Source organism: Amphibalanus amphitrite, unplaced genomic scaffold (genome assembly GCF_019059575.1).
Source record: "Amphibalanus amphitrite isolate SeventyFive unplaced genomic scaffold, NRLGWU_Aamphi_draft 000858F_arrow, whole genome shotgun sequence".
In the NCBI taxonomy this organism is placed as follows: Eukaryota; Metazoa; Arthropoda; class Thecostraca; order Balanomorpha; family Balanidae; genus Amphibalanus; species Amphibalanus amphitrite.
Genome location: NW_024882352.1, coordinates 23,091 through 49,928, shown reverse-complemented (window position 1 = coordinate 49,928; position 26,838 = coordinate 23,091). Strand labels below are relative to the sequence as shown.

Genomic DNA, 26,838 nt, shown 5'->3' with positions numbered 1-26,838 from the left:
ATAAGTTAAACAAAGCTGTGTATTGTGTCGCCGAGTTGTCATCCCTTTAGAGTCTGAGTCATCGTGTGACCACGGCGCGGACCTGTCCCCCAGACACATCGTTCCACGACTTCGTGGAGCACCCGGTGATGAAGGAGATCAAGGAGCGCTCCATCTTCATCCACGTGGACGTGCCCGGCCAGGAGGATGACGCCATCACCCTGCCCGACGAGTGAGTCCCCTCGCCATCACCCTGCCCGACGAGTGAGTCCCCTCGCCATCACCCTGCCCGACGAGTGAGTCCCCGCCGCCGTCCCCACAGACCGCCCCTCGGACCGGGCGGCGGCCGGCCGACCCGCGGGGTCAGACGCCGCCGGCCGAGATCACTGGAACGGCCCGTCATTAGTTACCGGCCGCCCGCCGCGGCCAAATATTTACCCAGAAATCGTACGGCAGACGTCACTCTGATGACCTGTGTGATATCTGTGTAGGGCAGCTCCTCCCGTAGATGTCATTCTCAATCGTCTACTCTTAGGTGATGTGATGTCAAACTCACACTAGCAGAAAAATGAGCGAGTGTATTCCTTCTGTGTCCTTACAGCTGTTTTGTTGCTCTGTAATAGTTACGTGATCCGTGATGTCTCAAAGTGTCCCCTATGTATCGGGACTATCTGCAGCCATTCCTATTCCGTCAGCCGCCCGCCGTCCTTTCAGACGGTGATCAGTGACCACCCAGTGGCCGACAGTGGTCTCCCCCATCGGAGAACACTGCTGAATCGGCGGCTATCGTCCGTGATGGGATGTGTTCAGGGGTCACGTCTGTACTGTTGAAGTGGTGGAAATATTTCGGGGAACTGACGCTGTATGACTGGCCCATATTTCTGGGGCGAGTGTTACACCGGTCCCTTTATCTAGCCCGCCTTAGGCTCGTTCAATTCACCTGTATAGTGTATATTGACGCTTGTAACCAATCGCATCACCATCCTCACCTGGCCCCGTTTAGCGTGTATCAGTTCGACCTTTGTCAGTGTGGGTTGTTGGATCCATCGTCGCTCGCTCCGCGGTTACCGCCCCCCCCCCCCCCCCTCCTGACACCCCTCTCCCCGCCTCCAGCTTCAAGTTCCCGACGATGCAGCAGCTGGGTGAGGACATGCTGCAGGTGCTGGACACGCTGAAGATCAACATGGTGATCGGCCTGGGCGAGGGCGCCGGCGCCAACATCCTGGCCCGCTTCGGACTGGCCTACCCGGACCGCGTGCTGGGCCTGGTGCTGGTCCACTGCACGTCCACGCGAGCCGGCATCATGGAGTACTTCAGCGACAAGGTGAGCCGCGTGGAGCTCCGCCGTCCCGGCTCGTATAGTGCGCGTCACGCTGTCGGCTGGGGCCCGTAGTACGCCGTCGGACCGAGTAGTACGCTGCACCGGCCGCCGCGGCCGGCAGCCGCAGGGACTAGCCCATCTGCAAACCAGATGCCGTTTATGCATTGTCATTGGATGTACGGGTGCGGACGGTGTGGAATGCGACGCCCTGGCAACCCGTATCTCCGGCCGGCGCCCGCCGAGCGCTGGTGTTTTATAAAACACTGAGCAGCGCGTAATCATCGTTCTGTGCCGGGCGCGGTGCACGACTGCGCCGGCCGACTGTTCATTGATTCCGTCGTCAAAGGAGTTGGCTATTTTTGTGGCGCCGCCGTGCAGTTTGAGGCCGGCCGTGCCGCGGGTGGCTCGGCCGCAGCGTCGGTCGGTCGGTCGGCCCGCCGGTGCCGCCGCCGCTGGCTCCCCGCCAGCTGCCATGCAACATCACGCAGGCTGGGTTGCCGGCGGACGGCCGCGCCAGTTGGCGCTCAGCCAACTGAAGCCGCCGCCGGCAGTCGGGGGGGGGGGGGAGGGGCAGAGGGGGGGGGTGTTGCAGGGGCGTCTCCAGTTCGACCGACAGGCCACAGGGCGAGCTGTCAGCAGTGGACGCCAGGTGGCGGGGCCAGACAGGGTCAAGGCTCGATCACATGTGCAGTTGCACATCGGCAACGTGCTGCTAGCCTACCTGTTCTAAGGAGCGTATGTGAAAACCAATGAGTCGTCCGTACCTGCTCATAACGTTTTTGAATATTAAAAAAAAAACAGTTGGCTTTCTCCTGTGAGTACTTATTTCATACCAGCAGATCGTCATATAGATACCGAGTAGTTGCTACCCCAGGCCCCTGCTAATTACGTTGGGGCTCTTTTCCGTTTCAGCTCATGAACTGGAAGCTGAGTTCAATCGGGCACCACCCGAGCGCCGAGCAGTACCTCGTGTTCCATCGGTTCGGCAACGTGAGTACCGGCCCGCCCCCAGTACCGGTACCGAGTACCGGTACCGGTACCGGCTCGGTGTGCTGTCGGTGTTGTGAGACGGAATGGTTGTCCGGTCAGAGCGCCCGGCCGGTGTAATGTATTTCACACCAACCGCTGGTACCTCTCCTTCGGCCCGTCCGTCCCATATCACGTATATCCTTCTTGCTACGACTATTGTTCCAATGGATGCTGCTAAAGGAAGGTAGCGGTGATTAATGTCTATCTTGTGCGTCACAGTGCACCAATTCTCGGCGACGTTTACGTCAGTGCTATTTTTGTTAGTGGCCTGACCTGCACACTCTGTCGCTCGCTCTGGGCGGTGCTGTCCGACTCCCGAGCGTCTGTTCTGGCTGTATGCCGTACCGTCAGTACTACAGTGTCGTACCCACGACAGTTCGCCACTGAAAGCTGCAGAGCGAGTCCGAGTGACAAATAACTCGGCTCTGCACCGGATCTGTCCAATGCTGCCGCCTTTACCTGACCAGTGGATGCCGGCTTTGTGGCTTCAAAAAAGATGGCTTCGTGGAGTTCCCGGAGCTTTACCGTCTGTGCTGAATGATCATTATCTAACCCCTCAGCTGCTGATAGGCTGAGCTTTCGGGCCTTACAGGCGCCTGGTGCCAGTCTGGTCATTAATGCTGTGGCTGTCAAATGCCAAATCGAGCTCAGTAATGATTCGTCCTGCCTATTAACTCGTACTAACAAGCCGTCGTTCGTCTCTCAGTGATCCTAGTTATAACGTAAATAACGCTGCTGGCATTCGTGCTTGTGAACATTCATTGTTGTGTGGAGCGTATTCATTGCCAGTTTTCCTTGTGAAGAACATTGTTTTACTCTATGGCCTAGTTGTAACAAGCTCAAAAATAAGTTAGTTTAGGCAAATATTTTGTCTGTCTTTCTTACCATTCAAAACGTTGAAGTTTTTATCCTAGTTTTCTGAATGCCGGAGCTTGCGAGACCCAAGCTTAATCGTTTAACTTTGAAGTCACAATGGTCTCGTCCAAATGATCAGTGTGTGTGTGTGTGACAGCGTTCCATTCCGCCCAAACCTTTCTCCTCGCCATGATCCATTGTGGATCCATATCCTCTGCCTGCCTGCCTGCCTGCTCTGAGTGCCGGCGCCACTGACTCGCCGACTGTCGCTGAGTGCTCTGTTGATGTTGTCTGGCCGTGCTCTGATGATGTACTTCACACTGCGTCACCGGTCTGCCTCGCCACGACGCGCTCTCTGCTGTGACCAACTTCTATACGGGCACCGCTGCTTGAACTGTGGCTGACGAATGTTGCGCTCTGACACGGTTCGCTCGCTCGCGTCACGGATTGTGTGCCCGTCCTTACCACCATCCTGGGAATCCTAGGGGACGAGGGGGAACGCAATTTTGACTTGCAAGGACGGCAAGACTGACTTGCTGACTTGATTGAGGGGGACCTAATTTCAGACTTAAGCAGTGATGACACTTTTAGCTCGACCAAGACTACCCCAGACTGGGAGGCACCTGATCTGTGAGGCTGAGAGATCTGACCCTACCTAGACCCGGATGGACTTACATAGACTGGACAATAATTTGTTTATTAGGCTGTAGGATATAGCCTTTGACTGAAGAGACATAACATCGAACTGGGAAGAGCTCAACTTTAGACCATGTGGGATTTTACCGCAGGCCAAGAGGCTTTTATTCTGACTGGCTGAATCAGAATAGAAAGTCTTCCGTCATGGAGAGATCGCGGTTACTCTGGTCCTAGAGACGATATACTGTGCCTTAATTAAACAGCCGGAGACGGGAGTAGTCCTCTGACCTGGGACCCCGACCCTCCTTGTGCTATGCCTCTGGCTTCGCTGACCGCTCGTCGCTGACTGCTCCTCGCTGACCGTCGGATCACACTTCTGCGGTGTGACCCGACCTGACCTGACTGACCGCTTTGCCGCTGACCTGGCCCGGCTCTGACGGGGCTGCTCTGACCTCTGGGTCGCCGCTCTGACCTCTGTATACCGCTGACCTGCGCCCTGGGTCGCTGACCGGCGCCGGCCGTTGCGCGCACTGACCGGCCGTTGTCTGTCTGTCTGTTGCCGGTCGCCGACAGTCGCTGGAGGAGGTAATGTATATCGCCAGACCGCCGGCGCCGCCCCGGCCGCCGCTCGCTGCTGCTGTGCATGGCTTTGTGTGATACGCTGCTGCCTGTGTTGCGCCGGGCGCTGGTCCGCCGGCGCCCGCAGCCGTAGCTGTTAGTCCGCCTTAGCTGTGTAGTTGCCGCAGCTTACAGAACGGCACAACATGTGGGGATGGAGTGGTTACAGGTAGTCCGTCGGAACAGCAGCACGACATCCCCACCCTCGGTACAGTCCCACGAGCCACGGTGGGTAGACACTACATAGACACAGGAGACTGGCGATGGATGAGACGTGTGCAGCTCTCCGTACAAACCCCTGGGCGATGAGATTATGCCAACGATTTGCTACACGGGAGCATGCGAACTCCACGGTAACATGGAAAAGATGCACCGGAGTTAATGACATGAATTATCGGTTCCCAACATTGCCACGGAGACGAACATGTGCACGGGGACCTACGACCACACTATACACGGCACGGCACGGGAGCCGTGCAGCTACCTACATTGTACAGTGGGTGCACGGTACTTAAACGGGTACACGTTACATACACGGGTACCAAGTGGTCCTTCTTGGGACACAGTATGATGGCTTTTCGGGGCGGGGCCGATCGGGTTGGTGATTTTTATACGAGATTACCGAATCTTTGAACTCAGGCTCTAAAGCTCGCTCAATAAGGTTTTCAAACTATTTGCGAATAAGCATCTGATTTCTGTTACCTATCCATATTGGCGTTGAAATTACCCCAAATTACCTTGCCCCGAAAGGCCACCCATTAGATATACCCATGACATGGTACATATATTAGTTGGGCGTAGTACGATGCACGAGACATCTGGTGGTTCGTGTACATAGTGAAGGGTGTCGTAGGTGTAGTGGTACACTTTGTTACTAAGCAGAGTAGATCACGTCCCATAACGTCTGAGAGCCGACACCGGACAGTATACGGTACGGATGCACCGAGACACGGGCTCACGTAGATCACGGCTGGCGACGCTGGCTGCTGAATCGGTGGGATGTATCGCACTCGAGGTAAGCGTGTAGAGGTTTTTCATCAGTGAACGGCCATGAAGAGCAAGGCTCGTGATTTTTGTAGACGTACTCTAGTATCCCCCCCCCCGCCCTTTTCAATCATTTGGTGTTTTTACAGCATACCGCATTTGCCGGTAGTTAGACGCGTTTCGTGTTGTGTCAGCCGTTAAAAACATAACTTCGACTGTCCTGTTTCAATTGATTCGTATAACATCGAATAGACACTAAATGAGTTGTTTTAAAGATAGTGAATCAATGGCTTACCAGAGGCCTTCTTAAAATTAGCAGTCTGGTTGCGTTAGCGACCAACAACCGTGTATTTTTCCGGTATTCTGCCTGTGTTCTGTGTGTGCTCTGTCCGTGCCGTGTGTGCTCCGTCGGTGCTCCGCGCGCTCTGACCGTGCTCCGTGCCCTGTGCTCTGTGCTCCCGTGCTCCGGCAGCAATTGGACGGTGATATGGACGCCAGCACGCGGGAGAAGCTCATCAAGGACTTCCAGGACCGGCTCAAGAGCAAAATCAACCCCCGCAACCTGCAGCGCTACGTGCAGTGTTTCCTCGAGTGAGTAACGACCGGCGGCGCAGCCTGGGACGGAATCTGCACAAAGACAGGGATTGCTGGTTGTAACAGGGCTGTGTCGAGAGCTCTAGAACTTCACTCATTGTAAAACAATAGTCATCGGACCCCACTATGTAGCGTATTGTTCTGCGCTTGGAAACAAAGTTCAACGAAACAAAACTTTTTGTACCAAATATTGATAAATGAAATCGCTATCTCCGTCACGCCCCTCCTACTAGAGACTGACCTGATCGGTATGCTTCTTAATGTCGATACGAGCCTGGCCGACCATTTCGGTCCAGGTATGACCTATTCAGTGCGGTCCCTGCAGTTCAGTTCAGTTCAGCTCAGCTCAGCCTTGAACTGAGTCCGCTGCCACCGGCGGCCGCGGCCCCGACCGGCGATTCGTAGCGACATTGATCCTCGGCCGCCGGGCCGGGCCGCGGCGGCTACCCACGGGCGCCCGGCCGGGGAGAGGGGGGGGGGGGGCGCTCGATCGGCGCGGACCGTGGGCGGGAGGGAGAGAGAGGGAAGAGAGACGGGTGACGGGATTGTGGTGGAACGGGAGGGAGGAAAGAGAGGAGAGGACCGAGTGAAGAGATTACATAGGAACAGATTTGCCTCATATTTACGCCGGCCCACGTTCCGTTCACTGACGTCGCTCGCTGTCCTGCGTTCTCCCAGCCGGACAGACATCTCGATGCAGGTGGCCGACCTGAAGATGGAGACGCTGCTGGTGACGGGCGCCAAGGCCTCCCACAACCACACCGTGCACACGATGCACTCTCACATGAACAAGGCCAAGTCGTCGCTGATCACGCTGGAGGGCGTCGGCGACGTGCTTATCGAGGCGGTGAGTGGACCGGCGGCGACTGGTCGAGTCCCGTGTCAGACCGGACTGGGGCGAGAGCCGATACCGGCGATCAGTCCTTCTTATGTTCGTCTGTTTTACCTGTTTTATCTATTCTACCTTTACTATATGGTATATGACCCCCTGAGTGCCTGCTGCGCCGTCCTCTGCTGTTCAGAGGCGCTGACCAATGTGCGCGCCCTCTGTTGACAGCCGGAGAAGTTCTGCAGCTCGATGCTGCTCTTCTGTAAGGGCTTGGGCATGCTGACCTCTGTGAACGCCCGCGCGCGCACCCTCTCCAGCGGCAGCGGCAGCGGCGGCGGCGGCCGCAACCGTTCCATGAGCATGGAGGACTACGACAAGCCCAACGCGCGCCGCCTCTCGGTCACCAAGTCCTAAACACGTGAGTCCGCCGCTTCGCTGCGCTGCGCCCAACGCGGATGAAGTGCCAGTGCTCCGCCTGTTCTGCTGTTCTAGAACGTAAGAGTTAAGACATCAATGGTCCATATTTCTCGTTTCTTTCGCCCAGCAGTCTAGCTCAATGGTTCTGAATGCTATTGTTATTTGTAGTTCGCATTCGTTTTGGGCTTCGCTTAGGTAAAAAATTGTCAACAGTTGTTTTTTAAGCAATGTTATACTTCAGTGTAGCTCGACACGAATACGATTCACAATCATCTACCTGAGAAGCATTAGAACTTACATTTGTCAATACCTACGTTAGTTGTTACCTCTCCGTTTCAGCTGCTGCAATTCGTATCGGAGACTTGGTATCACCAGAAGAGCGAGAGAGGGACGGAGAGAGAGAGAGGAAGAGAGCAAGTTACGGGAGCGGCTGCGTCATACCGAGCGACTGAGTGCGCGACAGAGTGCGGGAGTGTCGGGGAGAGTGCCCAGTGTGTGAGTGCGGACGGGGGAGTGCCAGCCGGGACCGCAGAGACCCACACCGTAGCCTCAGACGACCACGGCCGGTCGTGCCCACTGTAGATATAATCTGATCCGCCGCGGCGCCCGCCATAGGCTCGGGCGCCGCGCGGGCGCTGCCCTATTGCGATCTTGCTAGGCTAAGGAGCGAGTGCGGCCGGGGCGAGCGGGGTCGGTCGGCGCGCGTCCGGCCAGGCCGCCGCAGTCTGCAGACAGCTCAAAGCGTACAATCGGACGGCGGCCGGCCGGCGCGCCGCACAGCGACCGGCACCGGCCCGAATACACGCAGTGGCCCCGGACACCGTGTTTGCTTTGGAGGGGAGGACCGGAACTGGTTATGTAGGAGAGGAATATCGGACGCTGCACAATAGGCGGGCGGCCGCATTTAGCGCGACAAAAATCATTTTGGTGACCTCCGACAACAATATACAACAACGATGCGTTTAAACTAAGAAATGTCTGGGGCATTCAAAAATACCAAAATAAGCTTGCTGGCATAATGCCATCAACCCTAAATTGAGCGAAACTTTCGACGATGTTTACCATCCATCACATGGTGGTCAATCTGCTATGCTCAATGCGCTGTGTTCGTTGCTTTATCAAACAGAAACTACGTGACGATAAGCCTATTTTCTGAAGTTTTTCGATGAACAAGGACATAGTTAACGCAGAGACAGGTATTTCACCTCCCACAACTCCTCTGCACAATATCTACATGCATTTTTGTGAGACGCTGCGAACAAGGCTTCAGAAAATCAAACTTTTATTTTCGAGGAACCCTAAAGTTATAATTTCCGCCGATTTCCGCGACATAGTTCTGCTTTTTAGTTAAAATGAGTGTTTATCTACAAGTTGCGATAAAATGTAGCTGCTATTACCCGCGATCTTCAGAATTATAACCCTTTTTGTACGACACGTATATGCCCGGGCGCACCGAGGCACGCGGCCGGCCGGGCGCCTGGGTGATATGAGGCATGTCGCTGACCCCACACGTGGGCTTATTCCGGGTCGCTGATTGGCTCGTTGGTTGACATGTCACGTGACACAGCTGACAGTGTTGTTACCGGTAGCAATAAAATCGATTTTTATTCAACTAGATTGGTACGGACTGACTTGTCCCTCAACCCTCGCCCGTATAGGGGCGGGGTCGAACGGACCCACCCCCCTCGGTTTTTCACGAATAACTCGCGTAAAAATCGGCTGATCGCAACGAAACTTTCAGTACCCTCGCGTTAATCAATTTTACACCAACCCTTGAAATTTCATGACCCTGACCCTAACGATCTTCGACCCGTGACCTACTTTTCGAGACCGTGTTTGGCCGGAATCGCGATTCGGCGTATGTCGGCTCGCATTAGCCGCGCGTTTGCAGTCTTTTCGTGGTTTCAAGCGTTCAAACATAGGATGTGATGTTGCTCCCATGCATTAGGGTGGGTGTCAAGGTCGCCGGAAGGTTAGGTCAGGTTATTGACCCTTGATGACCTCGGTTCACTTTTTCGAGTTTTACATGTTTCTAGACTAGTTTTGGAGCTGAAATCGAATTTAGCAACCATTTGAACATTTACGAAGTAGTTTTGGTGCCTTCGTAACATGTTACGAAGCTGTCAGAGGCGGTTGCCACCTACTAAGAATATCCGGCAAAAGCCTCACTGGTTGACCTGACCCGACCTGGCCTAAATGCATGAAAACATTATCTATGATCATAACTAACATGATATTCGTGATCAGCACCCCGAAAAAACATCAGCCACCCTTTACGACGTTCTAACAGGTCCGCGATTTTCCCGACTTTTGTATCACTGACCTGACCTGGAAGGTCACCCGATGACCTAGGGTCCTGGGACCTTAAAATTGGGTATCATCGACTTCCTCTCGTCACGGACAACACGCTCGTTTTTTTTCCGCGAAGCACGTCCAACTCCCCCCCCCCCCCCCCCCTATATGTACGTTCGCGGCTGTCAAAACACCAATACGGGCGAGGGTTAAAGCAATAATATTTTAAATATTTCGCATTTCATTCCTGCACGGTTGATAATGTATAAGATGTGCTTTGGCGACCTCATAGTATTTTCATTGAATATTGCACCACGGGGCTGCTATGGCAAGCATAAAATAAATGTACTTCATGTGTCCTGGAAACATTTTAATCAACATCTAAGGACTTTTCACCTTAACATTATTCGCTCTCAAGCACCCAGAGGCTCCGACAGGCGAAACTGTATTTTTGTCGCGCTAAATGCGGCCGCCCGCCCATTGTGCGCTGTTGGGATGGAAGTGACGGACAGGGTGATTGTTTGAGGGAGCACTGGGGTTACGATGTTTGTGAGAAGAGCAGTGGTAACGGAACAGGGGTCAAACCGTAGGGGTCAGAAACGGTCACATAGAGCACGGAACCATAAGACAACAAAGGATGAGGCATCTCGAACACTAGCCATCGTTCTGTCATCCGTATCTTCTGCGTCCCGCATGGAGACGGCGGCTATTAGTGTTATTAGTTCCTTCCGCGGCCAACAAATATATCCGAACACGGACGTCGGGCGCATGCTGTGCCGCAAGATCCAGTTCTACGGCCGCTAGATGCCACTGGCAGTTGCGCCTGATCCATGCTGTGCCGCAGCACACCATAGTTTATCCTACATCCGCTAGATGTCATTGGCAGTTGTGCCTGATCCATGCTGTGCCGCAAGACACTTAGTCAATTCTACGGCCGCTAGATGTCACGGGTAGTTGCGCCTGATCCATGCTGTGTCGCAATACATAATAGTCAATTCTACGGCCGCTAGATGTCACGGGCAGTTGCGCCTGATCCATGCTGTGCCGCAGGACACTGTGATCTATTCTACGGCCGTTAGATGTCACTGGCAGTTGCGCCTGATCCATGCTGTGCCGCAAGACACAGGTCAGTTCTACAGCCGCTAGATGTCACTGGCAGTTGCGCCTGATCCATGCTGTGCCGCAGGACACTATGGTTTATTTTACAGCCGCTAGATGTCAACTGGCAGTTGCGGCTGATCCATACTGTGCCGCAGTACACCATAGTTTATCCTACATCCGCTAGATGTCATTGGCAGTTGTGCCTGATCTATGCTGTGCCGCAAGACACTTAGTCAATTCTACGGCCGCTAGATTAGATGTCACGGGTAGTTGCGCCTGATCCATGCTGTGCCGCAATACATAATAGTCAATTCTACGGCCGCTAGATGTCACGGGCAGTTGCGCCTGATCCATGCTGTGCCGCAAGACACAGGTCAGTTCTACAGCCGCTAGATGTCACTGGCAGTTGCGCCTGATCCATGCTGTGCCGCGGGACACCATGGTTCACTTTACGGCCGCTAGATGTCTGGCGATCACCGCCTGATCCATGCTGTGCCGGAGGACACCATTGTTTATTTTCCCAGCACTGGTAGTAGAGACGAGATCCAAAAGGCAGTGTATTCCAACAACACGAGTCTAATGATCGGCACATGTATACGAGATGGGCGGGAGACAGCCACCTCCAACCCTCTCAAAACGTCGCTCTACATCGCACGGCCCACACAGAGGGCCCGGCCAGCTGGACTAATTCCCTCACTCAATGGAACGGGAGGCTGGGCGAGCTCGGCAGCGCCAGTGAGCTGTGAGCTGTAACACTGAGCTGTGATAAGTCCAGGTAGCTCCAATGAGCTGCGGTCAGCTCAGCTGTGAGCTGTGGTGAGCTAAAGTACATCCACTGAGCTCTGGCGACCTGTTGGTTCAGATGGAGCTGGACGATTCTGTGACACCAGGCGCCGTCTCGGATCACTGGAACGGGTAGCCGAGGGCGTCCAGGTTCTGGTCGAGCAGCCTCAGAGAGGTCTCCCGCAGCTTCCCCAGCAGGTTCTGCAGCTCCGGCTGGCTGAACTCCTGTGGAACAGCAGACCACACGATCACATCGGTGACTATTTCACTAGCACTTGGTACTTGAAAGGACAAATAGATAATCATTCCGATTCTAATTTTATAAGCATTCATGAAGTTTTGTGCGTTAAATAAGTGTTTTTGGTACATCATTCACTGACAAAAAATGCCACTCTTTCTTTAGATTCAAAGATTGAATAGGTCGGCACGGGCGCGATTCGGACGGCGAAGTGCGCGGTAAATCACCCACCCCGGGCCCACCCCGGCCCTGCTCTGTCAGCCCCCACTACTGAGTACTGACTGACCTTGTAGAGCTGGTACTCGTCTCCGGCCACCAGGTCGGCCAGCCGGGCGGCCTCCGGCAGCCGGCCGCTCTCGGTTAGCACCGTGTGCAGCACACACACCGTCTGCGGCACGTACAGGCGCCGCAGCTGGGCCAGCTCGCGCTGCCGCTGCGGCTCGCCGGCACCCTCCGGCGCGGCGGCCGTGTGCGGCGCGGCGCGGTCGGCCATCCAGCCGCCGTCCGGGAAGAGCAGCACGTTGTACAGCCGCTCGGCGGTGGCGGCGGTGGCGGCCGTGTGGGCCGCGCGCCACCGCTCCAGCGCCGTCTCGTACTGTTTGAGACGCTGCTCGTGCGCCACCGTCTCGGCGAAGGAGGCGGCCGGCCGCAGCTCTGGCCGGCGCGGCCGCTGGCTGTAGAACTGGTCCGACCAGTCCTGGTACGCGTCCTGGCCCAGCTGCGAACGGGGGGACGTCTCAGTACAGCCGCATCCACCGCAAACACACATCAGAGGCCGCACATCACCTCTAATCACTGGCGTTGATAATGGGTAGGTATCGCATAGCAAAGCGAAAGTTCATCGCAATCAAAGAATTAGGTGAGAATCGAGAGGTCAGTTTTGATATAAAACTCGAACAGCTATCAGTGTAACAGCCAAAGATACTCCCGGGGGCCCCGCTGGCACCCTACCATGAACGCCTTGACGCAGAGGTGCTCCTTGACCACATTGTCCTGCTCTGGCGGCAGCTCTGTCTCTCCAGTCGTCTCCTTCCAGCGGGCCAGCAGCACGGCGATACTGTCGTCCGGGATCTGTGAGAGACAACAGGGGTCAGACCCAAAGACAGCCACCCAGCACGCGGCCAGCAGCACGGCGATACTGCCACCAGGGACCTGAGGGAGACAAACAGGGGTCAGCCGACATAAGGAAAACGACCGAACAAAGGCGTCAGACGCATAGGCGTGCAACCACCAGCCACGCAGTCAGTCCACGATCAAGGATCTTATGGAGCTGCTGAAACGGCAAAAGGAAAATTAGTTTGACATTAGATTCAACTGTGATAGTTCCCAAAATATATCTTAAGCAGGGGGGCTCCCCTCTCACCAGCTGCATGAGCTCCCTGGCGGCGGGCAGTTTCCACCCCTCCCCTCCTCTCTCCCCTCTCCCCTGCTCTCACCAGCTGCATGAGTTCCCTGGCGGCGGTCAGTTTCCACCCCTCCCCTCCTCTCTCCCCTCTCCCCTGCTCTCACCAGCTGCATGAGTTCCCTGGCGGCGGTCAGTTTCCACCCCTCCCCTCCTCTCTCCCCTGCCCTGCTCTCAGCCTCTCACCAGCTGCATGAGCTCCCTGGCGGCGGGCAGTTTCCACCCCTCCCCTCCTCTCTCCCCTGCCCTGCTCTCAGCCTCTCACCAGCTGCATGAGCCCCCTGGCGGCGGGCAGTTTCCACCCCTCCCCTCCTCTCTCCCCTGCCCTGCTCTCAGCCTCTCACCAGCTGCATGAGCCCCCTGGCGGCGGGCAGTTTCCACCCCTCCCCTCCTCTCTCCCCCGCCCTGCTCTCACCAGCTGCATGAGCCCCCTGGCGGCGGGCAGTTTCCACCCCTCCCCTCCTCTCTCCCCTGCCCTGCTCTCACCAGCTGCATGAGCTCCCTGGTGGCGGGCAGTTTCCACCCCTCCCCTCCTCTCTCCCCTCTCCCCTGCTCTCACCAGCTGCATCAGCTCCCTGGCGGCGGGCAGTTTCCACCCCTCCCCTCCTCTCTCCCCCGCCCTGCTCTCACCAGCTGCATGAGCTCCCTGGCGGCGGGCAGTTTCCATCCCTCCCCTCCTCTCTCCCCTCTCCCCTGCTCTCACCAGCTGCATGAGCTCCCTGGCGGCGGGCAGTTTCCTGGCCAGCAACAGCCGCCGACAGATGGCGTTGCCCTCGCGCAGGGCGTCCAGCCGCTGGGCCGGCTCGAAGAGCAGCCACTGGATGGCGCCGGCGGCGCGCCGGTCGTCCTCGCTGGTCTCGGCCGACAGCTCGGCGGCCGGCTCGGCGGGCAGGCGCGCGGCGCGAACCACGGCCAGCGCGGCGGCCGGCGCGTCCAGGCCGGCCTCCTCTGCCAGCCGCAGGGTGCGCAGCCGGTCGGCCGGCGCCCGGGCCGACTCCATGAGCGCGGCGCACCACTCTGTCTGCAGCGGCGGCGGCAGCAGCGCCGTGTACCAGACGGCCAGCGGCGCCTCCTGCCGCGACACCAGGCGCTGCGGCCGACGGCGGGACAGGCGGTCAGAAACAGGCTGGCAGGGGAAATTCGTAAAAGGTCCAGAGCGCAAGATACGACCCCGGTCAGAGAACGACAAGGGATTACAATCTAGTTGGCACAGAAAAACAGAAAGCATTTCGAAATTCGGCCCGTATGAGGGCCCCGTTTCCCAACCTTCCACGATCGCAACCCACTCACCTTGACGTAAGCCTCTAGTACGGTGACGCAGTGGTCGTGGTCGACCTCTGTGGACCCGTACTGGCGTACCAGCAGCACGATGTGCGCCAGCGAGCGCAGCAGCTGGTCGTTACCCCCGTCCTCCTGAGCGGGGCAAGAGGGCGGTCAGTCATGGAGGAAGATAAGCGACAAGTATCGTAATCGATCGTAAAACTTGATCGTAAAACTTTCGGCATAGAACCGAAAATTCGAAAAAAAAATCTCTAAACACGGACATTCTAACGATAAACAGCTAAATGAACCACAGTAAATCGATTATCTGATTTATGGTGATGCGTTGTAACCAAAAGCTTTCAGTTCCTAAAAGGCCAACATCGTACGATAACTATAAGTTCATCCTCTCGATCTCGATAACTATAAGTTCCCTTCCATTACGGAGTCAGTGTAACTAACCTTGCAGAAGGCGGCCATTTTGGCGCACATGGTGGCCTCGTCGCCGAGAATGGCGCACTGCTGGATGGCGTTATAGAGCCGCACGGCCTCGTCTGTGCGGCCCGAGGAGTTCTCCAGAGCGTCCACCTCCGAGAAAATGGCGTCCGGCGAACGGCTGAAAGGTACACAGGCAGTCACTGCAGAATCAGGTATCTCAAACAGCATGAGAGTCCTTGACAAAGCGCCTGACGACTGAACACCGACACACAAAATGCAAGATACAACGCCCTGCAATGACCTGCTGTTGCAGCGCAGTTCCCAGTGGGTAATTACACTGTGACCATCCCGTCTAGTGCGGGGAGACTGCCACCGGGCTGGCGTCCTGAGTTCTGTGTGGGAGCACCATACGACTGACCTCTTCTCGGTGTAGTGCTGGGGCAGCGGCCGGAGCTGCCTTAGCGACTGACTGTTCTCCCGCACATCGGCCTCCACGCGCGAGTCGACAAACACCTATAAACAAACACCAGTCAGTGATTACAAATACCTGTCCACAAACACCGGACAGAGGACAGTGTAGCAAACACCTGTCAGTAAACATCAGTCAGTGACTACAAATACCTGTCAACAAACACTGGACAGAGGTGTAACAAACAGTTGTCAGCAAACACAGGACAGATTAAATAGCAAACACCTGTCAATAAATACCAGTCAAAAGTGTCATCAGCACAATGGCCAACACAAATACCAGTAATTAGACACTAATACAGGGTGTCCCAAAAGTAAGGTCATCATTTGTTTTGGCCACACTGCCAAAAATACGCGATGGATAGATATAAATAGGACATCATATGAAAGAGCATTTTATAAAATTTTATTCTGACATACATATGAGTCAATACATTGGCTTGTAGCCCCACATTTGCTGCTTTTCTACATGGCCACCATTTCGGGCCGCGTGCAAGAATAGACTACGTTTGACTTCCTCCACTATTCTGGAGCGATTCTCTGGTGAGATGCCGCCTATGTTTGCTCGAAGGGATCATCCTTTAGTTCTTCCCGACTTGTTGGGTTGTCCTAAAAGACAATCTTTCTGTTGTGTATCCAGAGAATAAAAATATGAAGGTGTAACGTCAGGTGACCGCGGAGGCCATTCAATGGCGTTGCCCTGACTGAAAATTACGGGATCTCACATCCACTCTCGGAGACAATGCATGACCTTCAGGACGGTGCAAGCATAGTCTCCATCCTGCTGAAACCACTGCTGGCTGATGGTGTCGGCACAGCTGCGTTGTGACGAGCGAAAGAACCACTGGGAGGACTCTGGGCCACCTCTCTTGATTGTCACCCGATTCCCGCTGTCGTCCTCAGGACCTCGAAGCACAGGTGGCTAAGTATACATGCCCTGTGCGTACATTATACCTTTTTTCTGACGTTTTACCGGTTGAGTCGAAACTATGCATGAGTTCAGAGATAGGGCGAGCTGATAGGGTCTGCTTAGGGCCGAAAACTGGGCGGTATTTACCCTTTGTTTTAATGACGGACCCTCTCTAAGAGTTGAATTTCGACCTTCTCAGTTTCATGCCTACTGCTCGGTGTAGTTATGATCAAAAATGGTTTAAGCATGCAAGAAAATAATTTTATGGATGTACCTTGCACGTGTGAAAATTGGAAGTGATTCGGACTCTTACTTCTCGAGATATTTAAGTTTTAAATCATGACCTTACTTTTGGGACACCCGGTAGGCAGATATTACAAGCTCTGCTCGACAACTCGCCCCGTCCCGGCTGCGGCCACGAAGAGGTTGGGATGGGCGTGTCTCGAAGAGGGCCCAGACGCGGTCTCTGAGCCACTGACCTTGAAGAAGGCCCAGACGCGGTCTCTGAGACACTGACCTTGAAGAAGGCCCAGACGCGGTCTCTGAGACACTGACCTTGAAGAAGGCCCAGACGCGGCGCCGAGACACTGACCTTGAAGAAGGCCCAGACGCGGTCTCTGAGCCACTGACCTTGAAGAAGGCCCAGACGCGGTCTCTGAGACACTGACCTTGAAGAAGGCCCAGACGCGGCGCCGAGACACTGACCTTGAAGAAGGCCCAGACGCGGTCTCTGAGCCACTGACCTTGAAGAAGGCCCAGACGCGGTCTCTGAGCCACTGACCTTGAAGAAGGCCCAGACGCGGTCCTCCCAAGTGCTGCAGACGGGCAGCAGGGCGTCCAGGTTGCCGCAGAGCGCGCCGTACACGGCCCGCTCGTGCTCGTCGTAGGAGACGTCCTCCGACAGCTGCCACGCCGTCAGCTTCCACAGGTCCCTGAACGGAGCCGGGGGAGCGGGAGTCAGGGACACGGTCCACGGCCGCTGGATCGGGGTCCCAAGTGCCCCACAGTGTCGGCCGGCTCCAGCGGCGCCCTGTGCTCTCACCTGAGCGGGTTCCCCTGGACGGGCCGCGGCTCACTGGCCGGGTCCTCGTAGTTGGGGTCGTGCGCCAGCTTCCAGCCCTCCAGAGTGGCGGCGCGCCACGGCTGACCCACGCGCAGACACAGCTCCTGCGCCTTGGACATCTGCCCGGAGCGCAGCAGCACGAACATGTAGCGCAGCAGGCGCCGCTCGTCGTCCTGCAGAGCGGCAGAGGAGGCGGAGCGTCGGCAAAAGAGACTAAGCAACAGACACTGCAGTCGCACAGATACTCCGAGCAGTTAAACACCCAGAGAAAGGTCACTCAGAACAATTACACACAGAAGGATGGAGTTTGGGACAAGTTAACCAACCGCTGGTCCTGACTTTACAGGGACTGGGGCACTGGTTAGAAAAGACTGAAATACCCTGCTTGGGACCTATCGGGAGCCATAATGCTTTAAAAACACCTGACCGGTGTCAGCCAGGGATCACAGTGGTTAGTGGTTACCTGGTCGAGGTCGTGCAGCGGCTGCCTGTCGCGCACCGGTCCGTCCGGGTCCATGCTGCGGCTCTGGCCGCGCGCCGTCCGCCCGTCGGCCGCCTGCAGCGCGTGCAGCGTGTTCTCCCAGGCCACGGCCGTGTTGCCGAAAAACTCCACCTTGTCCATGTACCCGCTGACGATGTCGTCGGCGGCGCAGTGTTCCAGCCAATCCACCACCAGCTGGGCCTGTCCAGCAGGGACCGGTCAGTGGACGGAGACTGAACAGCTGGGCCTGTCCAGCAGGGACCGGTCAGTGGACGGAGACTGAACAGCTGGGCCTGATCAGCAGGGACCAGTCAGTGGACGGAGACTGAACAGCTGGGCCTGTCCAGCAGACCGGTCAGTGGACGGAGACTGAACAGCTGGGCCTGATCAGCAGCGACCGGTCAGTGGACGGAGACTGAACAGCTGGGCCTGATCAGCAGACCGGTCAGTGAACGGAGACTGAACAGCTGGGCCTGTCCAGCAGACCGGTCAGTGGACGGAGACTGAACAGCTGGGCCTGTCCAGCAGACCGGTCAGTGGACGGAGACTGAACAGCTGGGCCTGATCAGCAGCGACCGGTCAGTGGACGGAGACTGAACAGCTGGGCCTGATCAGCAGACCGGTCAGTGAACGGAGACTGAACAGCTGGGCCTGATCAGCAGCGACCGGTCAGTGGACGGAGACTGAACAGCTGGGCCTGATCAGCAGCGACCGGTCAGTGGACGGAGACTGAACAGCTGGGCCTGATCAGCAGCGACCGGTCAGTGGACGGAGACTGAACAGCTGGGCCTGATCAGCAGCGACCGGTCAGTGGACGGAGACTGAACAGCTGGGCCTGATCAGCAGCGACCGGTCAGTGGACGGAGACTGAACAGCTGGGCCTGATCAGCAGACCGGTCAGTGAACGGAGACTGAACAGCTGGGCCTGATCAGCAGGGACCGGTCAGTGGACGGAGACTGAACAGCTGGGCCTGATCAGCAGGGACCGGTCAGTGGACGGAGACTGAACAGCTGGGCCTGATCAGCAGGGACCGGTCAGTGGACGGAGACTGAACAGCTGGGCCTGATCAGCAGGGACCGGTCAGTGAACGGAGACTGAACACAGGTCAGTTAGCGGAGACGGACGTGTCACGGTTGTCAGTGGTTACGGTACGGTGTACGTCAGTGAGTTCGGCGTAGACATACCTACTGGCTAAGTCAGTGGTAGGGTAGCTGCCTCACTGGGACCAGACCACTGGTGAGAGTGAAAAACTTCCCGCACCAACCCTCACGGCGCTGTTCCAGTAGAGATCTGTCCCCCCTCTCCCCCCTCTCAGACTCCCGTTTTCAATATCCCCCGTTCATTTCTTTTCACCGTCCCTGTGTCCGAGTACGCACCTGGCGGACGTCGGTCTGGCACTTGAACAGGTCCTCGGCCAGCCTCTGGTCGGAGCGCGGCCGGCCGACGCCCTCCAGCAGCAGGGCGCCGGGCTCCTCCGAGGTGACCAGCAGCCGGTCGCGGTACAGCGACACCAGCAGCCGCCACGTGTTCCGCTCCTTCGACAGCTGGCTGTGCAGCTGGCGGCGGACAGGGAACGGTCAGTGCAGCTGATCAGACGGGAGCGGCGGGAAAAAAGAGTCGGTGTAGCCGAGCTGATGAATATATACCCAGACATTTATTAACTGTATGGCTCTCATCATGCTGTCTAATGGCGGCAAGCGGACAAGTTTCTCACCTGTCGTGTGGCTGTGAGGTGAGTGGCGCCCGATCAGGTATGGGTTTCTCACCTGTCGTGTTGCGGTGAGGTGGGTGGCGCCCCGCTGGGCGGGCACCCTCCTGACCAGCTGCGCCAGCCGCTCGACCTGCTGCTCGGTCAGCTGCTGGTAGTCGGCCAGCAGGTCCAGCAGCTGGTGCTCGGACGGACGCTGCCGGTAGGCCGACAGAAACTCCTCCGAGAGGCCCGACACCGCTGGGGACGGGGGCGGGCGCACCACGGTCAGCGGACACCGACGATCTGCCGCCGGACGCGGCTGGTCTCTGCCTGGATGAGCCGGAATCGCCGCCGACACCGTATAGTGCGTCAGCAGTAAGTACAGAGCACACAGGGGCAGTCATCGGTCCAGACCAGATAGACCGTGCTGAGCTCCGTTCACTCCTGTTCACACACACGGACACACACGCTAAGACAGTCTTCCCAAGTACGAACACCAGCTACAGAGTCTCTGTGACACGCCGTGCTCCTGACACACATAATTCCGCACCGCAGCGCCTGACACTAAGGGAGGTTCCTCTCAGGCGCCGGCTGGACGGCTCGGCTGTCGGACGCACCTTTATCGCCCGGGTCCTCCTCGGTGAGCATGGTGAGCTCGGGCTCCTCCAATATGGACTCCTCCAGAGCGGTCATCTCACCGGGTAAAATACCTGGGGGGAGGGGCAGGGCCGGCGACATTGTGTCAGAGGGCCAACACCACCAGCAACAACAGTGGACGCAGCACATTGGTCGCAAAACTTCGATTGTTTGAATAACGTCACCCGGAGCTAACTAGCATACAACCCTTAATGTTCGATTTCCCAAATATTTTGGAAAAATACATGCAGACTTCTAACGAAAATACTTTTTTCAAAAATGTTTTTTTATCAAATGCTGCGTAAATATGCCAAGCAAATAACGCCTGCCGTGAAGTCTAATCGGGCTGCCCGTCCGCAGGTAGCGCAGTAGAGTTCAAATGACGATCGGTGTGAATGGTAGAGCGGCGATAGACGCGCCCGGCGCCGGGCGGCTGCGCTGATCAGTCACTCACTGCGTCTGCCGCCGACCATTGTGTAGCTGGTGAGGTCCATGGTGAGGTCATCCAGCCGCCCGCTGCGCCGCGACAACACTGAAACGGCCGTGGATTCGTCAGACACAACACACTCGTCGGAAAACAAACTGCGACAGCCAGCACTGCAACGGGAACAGCCCTGTCTAGCACAACACAATTTATCAGACAACAGACTGGCGGAATGTCAGAGGACAAACTAAGACAGAACATCACACAACAGAATGACGGTACCCACAGTGAGCCATGTGGTGCGTGCAGGGGAGGCCGGCCACTCACCGGAGCGTCGGTCCGGCTGCCGGGGCCGGCCCTGCAGGGAACCGGACGGGCTCTGCAGGGCATCGTCCAGCCGCTGCAGCGAACGCTCAAAGATGTCCGAGTGACGGCTCTGCTGCCGCCGAGGCTGAGGGGTGTCCATGACTGTCCGGGAGAAATGATTAATAAACACTCACAAGAACTCTGCTGCTAGATTGACCAGCGTGCCGACCAAATTCGGTGACATGATTTTCACAAAAAATCTGCCGTCGCCCTGCGAGTAAAATTCAGCTGCCACCTGCCACCATGCACTGAATTTGGCGCATGCAAAGTTATGCCGGACGTGCGCCAAAATTTTTGGTGCAATCCTGCCACTATGCCAGACATATTCGGCATAACATGTATTTTTCCCAGTCTGGCATGAAGCATCTGATATAATGCTATCAGTATCATGTCACTGCGGCCCGCGTCTTCGTCAGAAGTACAGGGACAATTGAAAAAACAAAAACAATTGACAGAATTCCTTGCTAATGTAGCTTAAGCTTCAACGTCATCAATTCACCCATGAGTCATTTTTTTAATTGTGCTCAAATAAGCACCTAAAAACTAATAAGCACAGCACTGAGCACTGACCGCACTGACATGGCAGGAAACCAGGAGCTTCTCAACCTGTTTTGTTTAAAGCAAGGAACTGGTCTTCAGAATGTGTGATGGGTAATACTTTCATAAAATGTAAAATACTCACATGTAATCAACAGTAATACAAAATTTCAAACTAAACCGGGTGTTTGGCATCAAGAGATCCTTGGGTACCCATACCCACCCATACCCAAGTGTTATTTGTGTTCAACTACCTGGGACAAGTGATAAGTTGCCTAGCAATTTGAAAACTTATTTCGTTCATTTGCTTTTTACAGGAGAAAAATTCAAATAAGCTAAAAATTGCGTGTACAATACACTTCAGAAAAATATGTTTTCTTTAAAAAATATCTTCATTTTTCTTTGTGAACGAAATAATTATGAATTTAATTAAAGAGCAGCATAGGCAAAAACTTTCTGAACAAAAGTTTATGCCTTTGCTACGCAATAAATGTAAAAAATGCGTCCTTTCAAATTGTGTTCAGTTTAGAAACAATACTGATGCTAGCGCTTTTAGAATGAAATTTCGACGAATCAAAAAAGAGAACTTGCCCTAGCTAGCTTTATGATCCCAAACGAGCTATTGTGATGTATTAAACAGAACATATTTAAGGGTTCAAGATTCATTGGATGTGGGATCCGCGTAGGATCCCTCAGGATCCTATGATACGATCGAGATTGACGTTGTGAAGAGTGTACGTAATTTTTTGCTTGCGTATAACTTAACTCAACTGTCAAGTAAGTTGAAGTGGACATGATGATTTGGGATCTTTTGTTTATTTATTGTCATGCCCTGCTATTTGACGTGCTTGGTTCTGGCCTCTGGGGAACGAATATGAGGAAATAAATATTTGATCTGCTTCTCATTCTGGATCCTTAAGAATCATAGCTTGAGACATGTGCTCGGCAGGTTTTATGCTGCTGCTCACGTTATAAACAAACGTCATGGTCGTCAGCTACTGGTGGATCCAAGGGAGGTTGCTGGTATATTTAGGCCCCTTGCACTTTGCAGGGCGGTGTTTCATGGGACGCTGCTACCACGCTGCTATCAAATTGCGCGAGCTGACGTCACACTTGCGGTAGTGTTGGAGCAATGGGCCTGTTGATGTTTCCATGGAAACCCAATTTGACACGTGTAAAAGCAGCTTGCTGCTATCACCGGAGAAACAGGGCCCAGTGCTCACAGTTAATGGAATTTCAGTTTTTTTCTGGCATAGAAAGAAGCTTTTTTGCATTTTTGCATTGCTTCATAGGAGACATTTGTATGTGAAATCCTGGGATTTTTTAATCAAGCTTGGGGAGTGGTGCTGTTTCCTATTCGACCACAGACTCTAGAATCTTTCCTGGATCGACCAGTGGTCCCAGGACAGAAAAGCCGAGGGGGAAGGGAACCCACTCTATAAGTGTGAGTGTTTATAAATCATTTCTCAGTGGAAATATTATGTTTATGTTTACTAAATGTATGATGATAAATAACCCTGAAGCTGCCCTGGAATATGTACAGTTTTTTAGCAGTAGGTAGTGCCATTGCTTGATATTTTCCAGGTTCTCTTATTAAAAGAGTGTTGGTTGGATTTCCTCGACACTTACAGGGAGAATCAGTTGATACCTAATGGCTGCATCCGATCTATGGAGTGTGGCGTGTTCTCTGCGCGTGCCACCGCTGCACCTGCCCGAGGACCGCCCATACACTGCGTCCGACTTCAGCAGGGACCGGGCAGCCAGCGCGGCCAGCCTCCGGCGGCTGGCGGCGCAGCTGCGGCTCCCGCCGGCCGCGCCGTCGCCGCCGGCCGTGCTGGCCGAGACGCTGCTGGTGGTGGCCGAACGCCGGCGACCCGAGCTGCCCTGGAGCTCGCCCGAGGAGGCGGCGGCGGCGGCCGAGCTGAGCGCCGCGCTGCTGGCCGCCGACTCGCCGGCCGAGCTGCTGGCGGCGCCGGCCGGTGAGCTGGCCGTGCGCCGGCTGGCCGAGCAGCTGACGCCGGCCGAGTGGCGCCGCCGGCCGGCCGCCGCCGCCTGCCTGCCGTGGCTGCTGGAGCTGCTGGACGGGCCGGCGGCGGCGGCGCGGCTGGCCGCCCTGCTGCCGCCCGTTCTGTTGCTCGCCGACGACTGGGAGGCGCGCCACCAGCGGCTGGCCGCCGGCTGCCTGCGCCGGCTGCTGGAGCTGGTGCCGCGCGCCACGCTGCGCCAGTACGGCCGCGCCGAGGTGATGTGCGCCGCGCTGGAGCGGCTCTGCGCCGGCCGGCAGCCGCAGGTGGCCGCCGAGGCGTACCCGGCGCTGCTGCTGGCGCTCACGGCCGCCCAGGAGCCGGGCGGGGACGACACGCCGCTGGTGGGCGCTGCCCGCCTCCACCGGCTCACCAAACAGCTGCTGTACTCGCTGTCGACCGAGGGTCAGCCGGCGCTGCGGCGACTGCTGCTGGCCCAGCTGGAGCCGCTGCTGGCCCGGCTCGGGCTGGAGGCCGTGGTGTGGCTCAGACTCGGCCTGGAGGTGCTCACCTCCCTGGTGGAGTCGTCTGTGGGCGGCGACTGGACGCTGCTGGAGGGTGTGCTGCGCGCCGTCCGCCGGCTGGCCGCCGACGCGCGGCCCCGGCTGGCCGCCCACCAGCCGGCGCTGGCCTTCCTTCTCTGCCGAGTGGCTTACGACCTGGCGGCGCCGGATGACGAGTCGCCGCCGGCGCCGCTGCGGGCCCTCCTGGTCTCTGTGATGGCGGAGTGCCGCGCGGCGCCCGGCTGCGACGGCCTTCCGCGGCTCTGTGACGGTCTGACGGCCGCCGAACACCAGCTGCCGGAGGAATTCGCGGCGATACTGGGAGACGCCTGGGGTACCGACCGGGCCGCCGACCAGGCCAGGTGCGGCACGACGCAACGCCGGTCGGTTTTTACCGAGCCCGAGTGACGTGTTAAGATAGTTTTGAGTGATGTGACTTTTGTCAGTTGCGTCAAAATTCCCTGAAATATGTTGTTACTTGAATAAGGCGTAATAAACTATTCACGAAACTCAACATTGTTTCATTCGAAAATCGGTACGAATTTATCACTTAAATGAGAACTATGCTTATTTAGATTCATCGTTTTGCTTCACATACGAACGAGTGTTCCATGGCCCCACCTCTGACACTAACCGGTGTCCCGTTCTATCCGTTCCAGTCCGCAGTCAGCGGAATCCAGTGACGGCAAACTGTCGGCGCCCACACCAGATGAGGATGGAGGAGCTCAGTCCGACCGCTGAGCGGCTGGTGTCTGAGTTTGTGCGCACCACGCGCCGCCAGGGCGCCGTGCCCAGCCGCCAGGTGGCCGACCGCACCCTGGAGCTGCTGCGACAGCTGGTCTCCGAGCCCGGCTGGCGGCAGACGGCGCAGCTGGTGGGGCAGCTGCGCGCCGCCGGACGGCAGCTGGCCGCCGAGCTGCCCACTCAGCCGGCCGTCGGCACGCTGGTCTGTCGGCTGCTGAAAATGGCGCGGGAGGAGCACGGCGCGCACGACGAGGTGCACGAGGCGCGTCCGCACGGCGCGCCGCCCAGCCAGGTGGACTCGCTGCACCGGCGTCTGACGGCCGGCCGGGGCGCGGCGCCGGCCGCCGACCTCAGCTCCGAGCTGACCGGACTGCGCGCCAACCTGCTGGCCGGCCTGGACGAGCTGCAGACCGAGCTGGACGCCAGCGCCGACAACATCGCGCGCGAGGCGCTCAGCCACATTCACGCCGACGACGTGGTGCTGACCGCCGGCCGGTCGGCCACCGTGCTGGCCTTCCTGCGGCGCGCCGCGCGCGAGCGCGCCTTCCACGTGCTGGTGGTGGAGGGCGCGCCGTTCGGCGGCGGCCACCGCGCGGCCGCCGAGCTGGCCGCCCTGCCGCGGCGCGTGCACGTCACCGTGATCGCCGAGTCGGCGCTGTTCGCCATGATGGCGCGCGTCAACAAGGTGATTTTGGGCGTGCACACGGTGCTGGCCGACGGCGGCCTGCGCGCGCCGGTGGGCACCCAGGCGCTGGCGCTGGCCGCCCGGTTCCACTCGGTTCCGGTGATTGTGTGCGCGCCCTCGTACAAGCTGTCGCCGCAGTTCCACCGCGGCGACCAGCAGGAGGGCTTCCTGGAGTCGGTGTCGCCGGAGTCGGTGCTGCCGTACGCGGACGGCGCGCTGGTGGGCCGCGCGCGCCTCACCTGCCCCCTGTTCGACTACGTGCCGCCAGAGCTGGTCACCCTGTTTGTGACACACACCGGCGGCACCTCGCCCTGGTACGTGTACCGGCTGCTCAACGAGTACTACGACCAGCAGGACCACGAGATCGTGCAGGTCTGAGACCAGCAGGACCACGAGATCGTGCAGGTGTGAGACCAGCCGGACAGCGAGGGCGTGCAGGGACGGGGTGACGGTGCGGTTCTGAAGCCAGCATTTCGGCGAGATCGTGCAGGTCGGAGATAACCACGTCGTGCAGGACAGGGACATCGCGCAGGTCTGAGACCAGCCAGTTTCAACGAGATCGTACGGGTGCAAAACCGGGATCGGGCAGGTCGGAGACTGGCAGGTCATCTTGATCGATGTGGTCGGAGTTTGACAAAGCCTGGAGACCGTGCGAGTGCGATTGGCCGGCCCGTCGGTGGTGGTGACGGGTGGATAGTCACTGTGTCAAGGAGATTTACGTGCCTAACATAGCCAGCTATTGACAGGTTCCATCTGATTTGGTGTCGTGATCATCTGTCGGGGACAGATGTGTGTCGCAGGCGTTTCCGGCGCTGGCCGGCTAAACTGGTGCAGGGTGGGTCTGTGGGTGTTGGCACATTGCCAGTCCAGCGCTGCACGCTGTCCGGCTCTGGATGTGTCGCCCGACTGGGCAGAGTTCGCGCTGTGCCTGCACGGCGGCAGATGGGTGGGCGATATCACACCGGTGACTGGTGACACAGCTCTGGTGCAAGTAAGCTGGCAGATGATTGCACAGTTTCAAGGAACTGTAAGTTTGTTACGTTTTCCTCGGTGTTTTGTAAAGGGCTCCAAATTTAAGATCTTCCGTGCTGTGAACCAACAATTTCGTGCTACTCTTGTTCATGTAGATAAAGCGGTTACCAGCATGATAAACGGACGCTAATTGCCCGACTTTTTGTGTTTTGGCTGGCTATATCTTGAATCGGTCGCAACGCCATGCAGAATATCCCATATGGGTAAATGGCCCGGGCCGTCATCTGCCAGTGCAGTGCCATATCTGGCAGCTGGGGCGCACCTGCCCGTTATCCATTTGCTTGCGCTATCGTTTAGATACTTTTGCGCCTATTTTGATTTTTTAGAATTTCACCATAGGGTGATCATAGGCGCAGCGGTTTGGGCGCAGCCTAGGAAGACGACTGCGAGATCGGTTGCAGTGTCAATATACCCTGGGTTGCAGTATTTTGATGACGTACGTCATTAAATTGGGCCTGTGACGTCATAGTCCCAAGTTCAGCTACTCCCCTTCGAAAA

At 56.8% G+C, this 26,838-nt stretch overlaps 3 protein-coding genes across 14 annotated transcripts in view; 2 read left to right on the top strand and 1 right to left on the bottom strand.

Moving 5' to 3' along the window:
• Positions 1-8,080, top strand: part of LOC122367207 (uncharacterized protein ZK1073.1-like) — a 78,155-nt gene extending 70,075 nt beyond the window's left edge. For 5 of the 10 annotated variants that reach the window (XM_043340112.1, XM_043340110.1, XM_043340111.1 and 2 more), the window contains 8 exons: positions 94-211; positions 1,093-1,303; positions 2,213-2,290; positions 4,394-4,405; positions 5,895-6,013; positions 6,695-6,863; positions 7,074-7,263; positions 7,602-8,080. In XM_043340112.1, the coding sequence (XP_043196047.1) occupies positions 94-211; positions 1,093-1,303; positions 2,213-2,290; positions 4,394-4,405; positions 5,895-6,013; positions 6,695-6,863; positions 7,074-7,259 (893 nt within the window). In that variant the 3' untranslated portion in view covers positions 7,260-7,263; positions 7,602-8,080. The remainder of the gene's footprint in view (positions 1-93; positions 212-1,092; positions 1,304-2,212; positions 2,291-4,393; positions 4,406-5,894; positions 6,014-6,694; positions 6,864-7,073; positions 7,264-7,601) is intronic. The other 5 variants (XM_043340115.1, XM_043340114.1, XM_043340113.1 and 2 more) reach the window with 1 other exon arrangement.
• Positions 8,081-11,199: 3,119 nt separating this feature from the next.
• Positions 11,200-21,620, bottom strand: LOC122367223 (nuclear pore complex protein Nup107-like). Its single transcript, XM_043340140.1, has 16 exons — positions 21,498-21,620; positions 20,777-20,917; positions 20,480-20,557; positions 20,007-20,099; positions 19,466-19,647; positions 19,076-19,255; positions 17,681-17,899; positions 17,197-17,390; positions 16,936-17,086; positions 15,195-15,289; positions 14,801-14,954; positions 14,369-14,491; positions 13,782-14,168; positions 12,628-12,747; positions 11,963-12,394; positions 11,200-11,663 (listed from the first exon to the last, which is right to left on the bottom strand). The coding sequence occupies exons 2-16, from the start codon at positions 20,913-20,915 to the stop codon at positions 11,559-11,561; spliced, it is 2,652 nt and encodes an 883-aa protein (XP_043196075.1). The 5' UTR covers positions 20,916-20,917; positions 21,498-21,620; the 3' UTR covers positions 11,200-11,558.
• Positions 21,621-21,853: 233 nt separating this feature from the next.
• On the top strand, positions 21,854-26,475 carry LOC122367222 (translation initiation factor eIF-2B subunit beta-like). Of its 3 annotated transcripts, none has more exons than XM_043340138.1 (2): positions 21,854-22,129; positions 24,539-26,475. In XM_043340138.1, exon 2 carries the CDS (start codon positions 24,589-24,591, stop codon positions 25,684-25,686), a length of 1,098 nt encoding a protein of 365 aa, XP_043196073.1. In that variant the 5' UTR covers positions 21,854-22,129; positions 24,539-24,588; the 3' UTR covers positions 25,687-26,475. The 3 variants fall into 3 exon arrangements, with proteins under 3 accessions (XP_043196073.1, XP_043196072.1, XP_043196074.1); XM_043340137.1 differs by having other exon boundaries at positions 22,040-22,086; XM_043340139.1 differs by lacking the exon at positions 21,854-22,129 and adding an exon at positions 23,982-24,241.
• Positions 26,476-26,838: the final 363 nt, after the last annotated feature.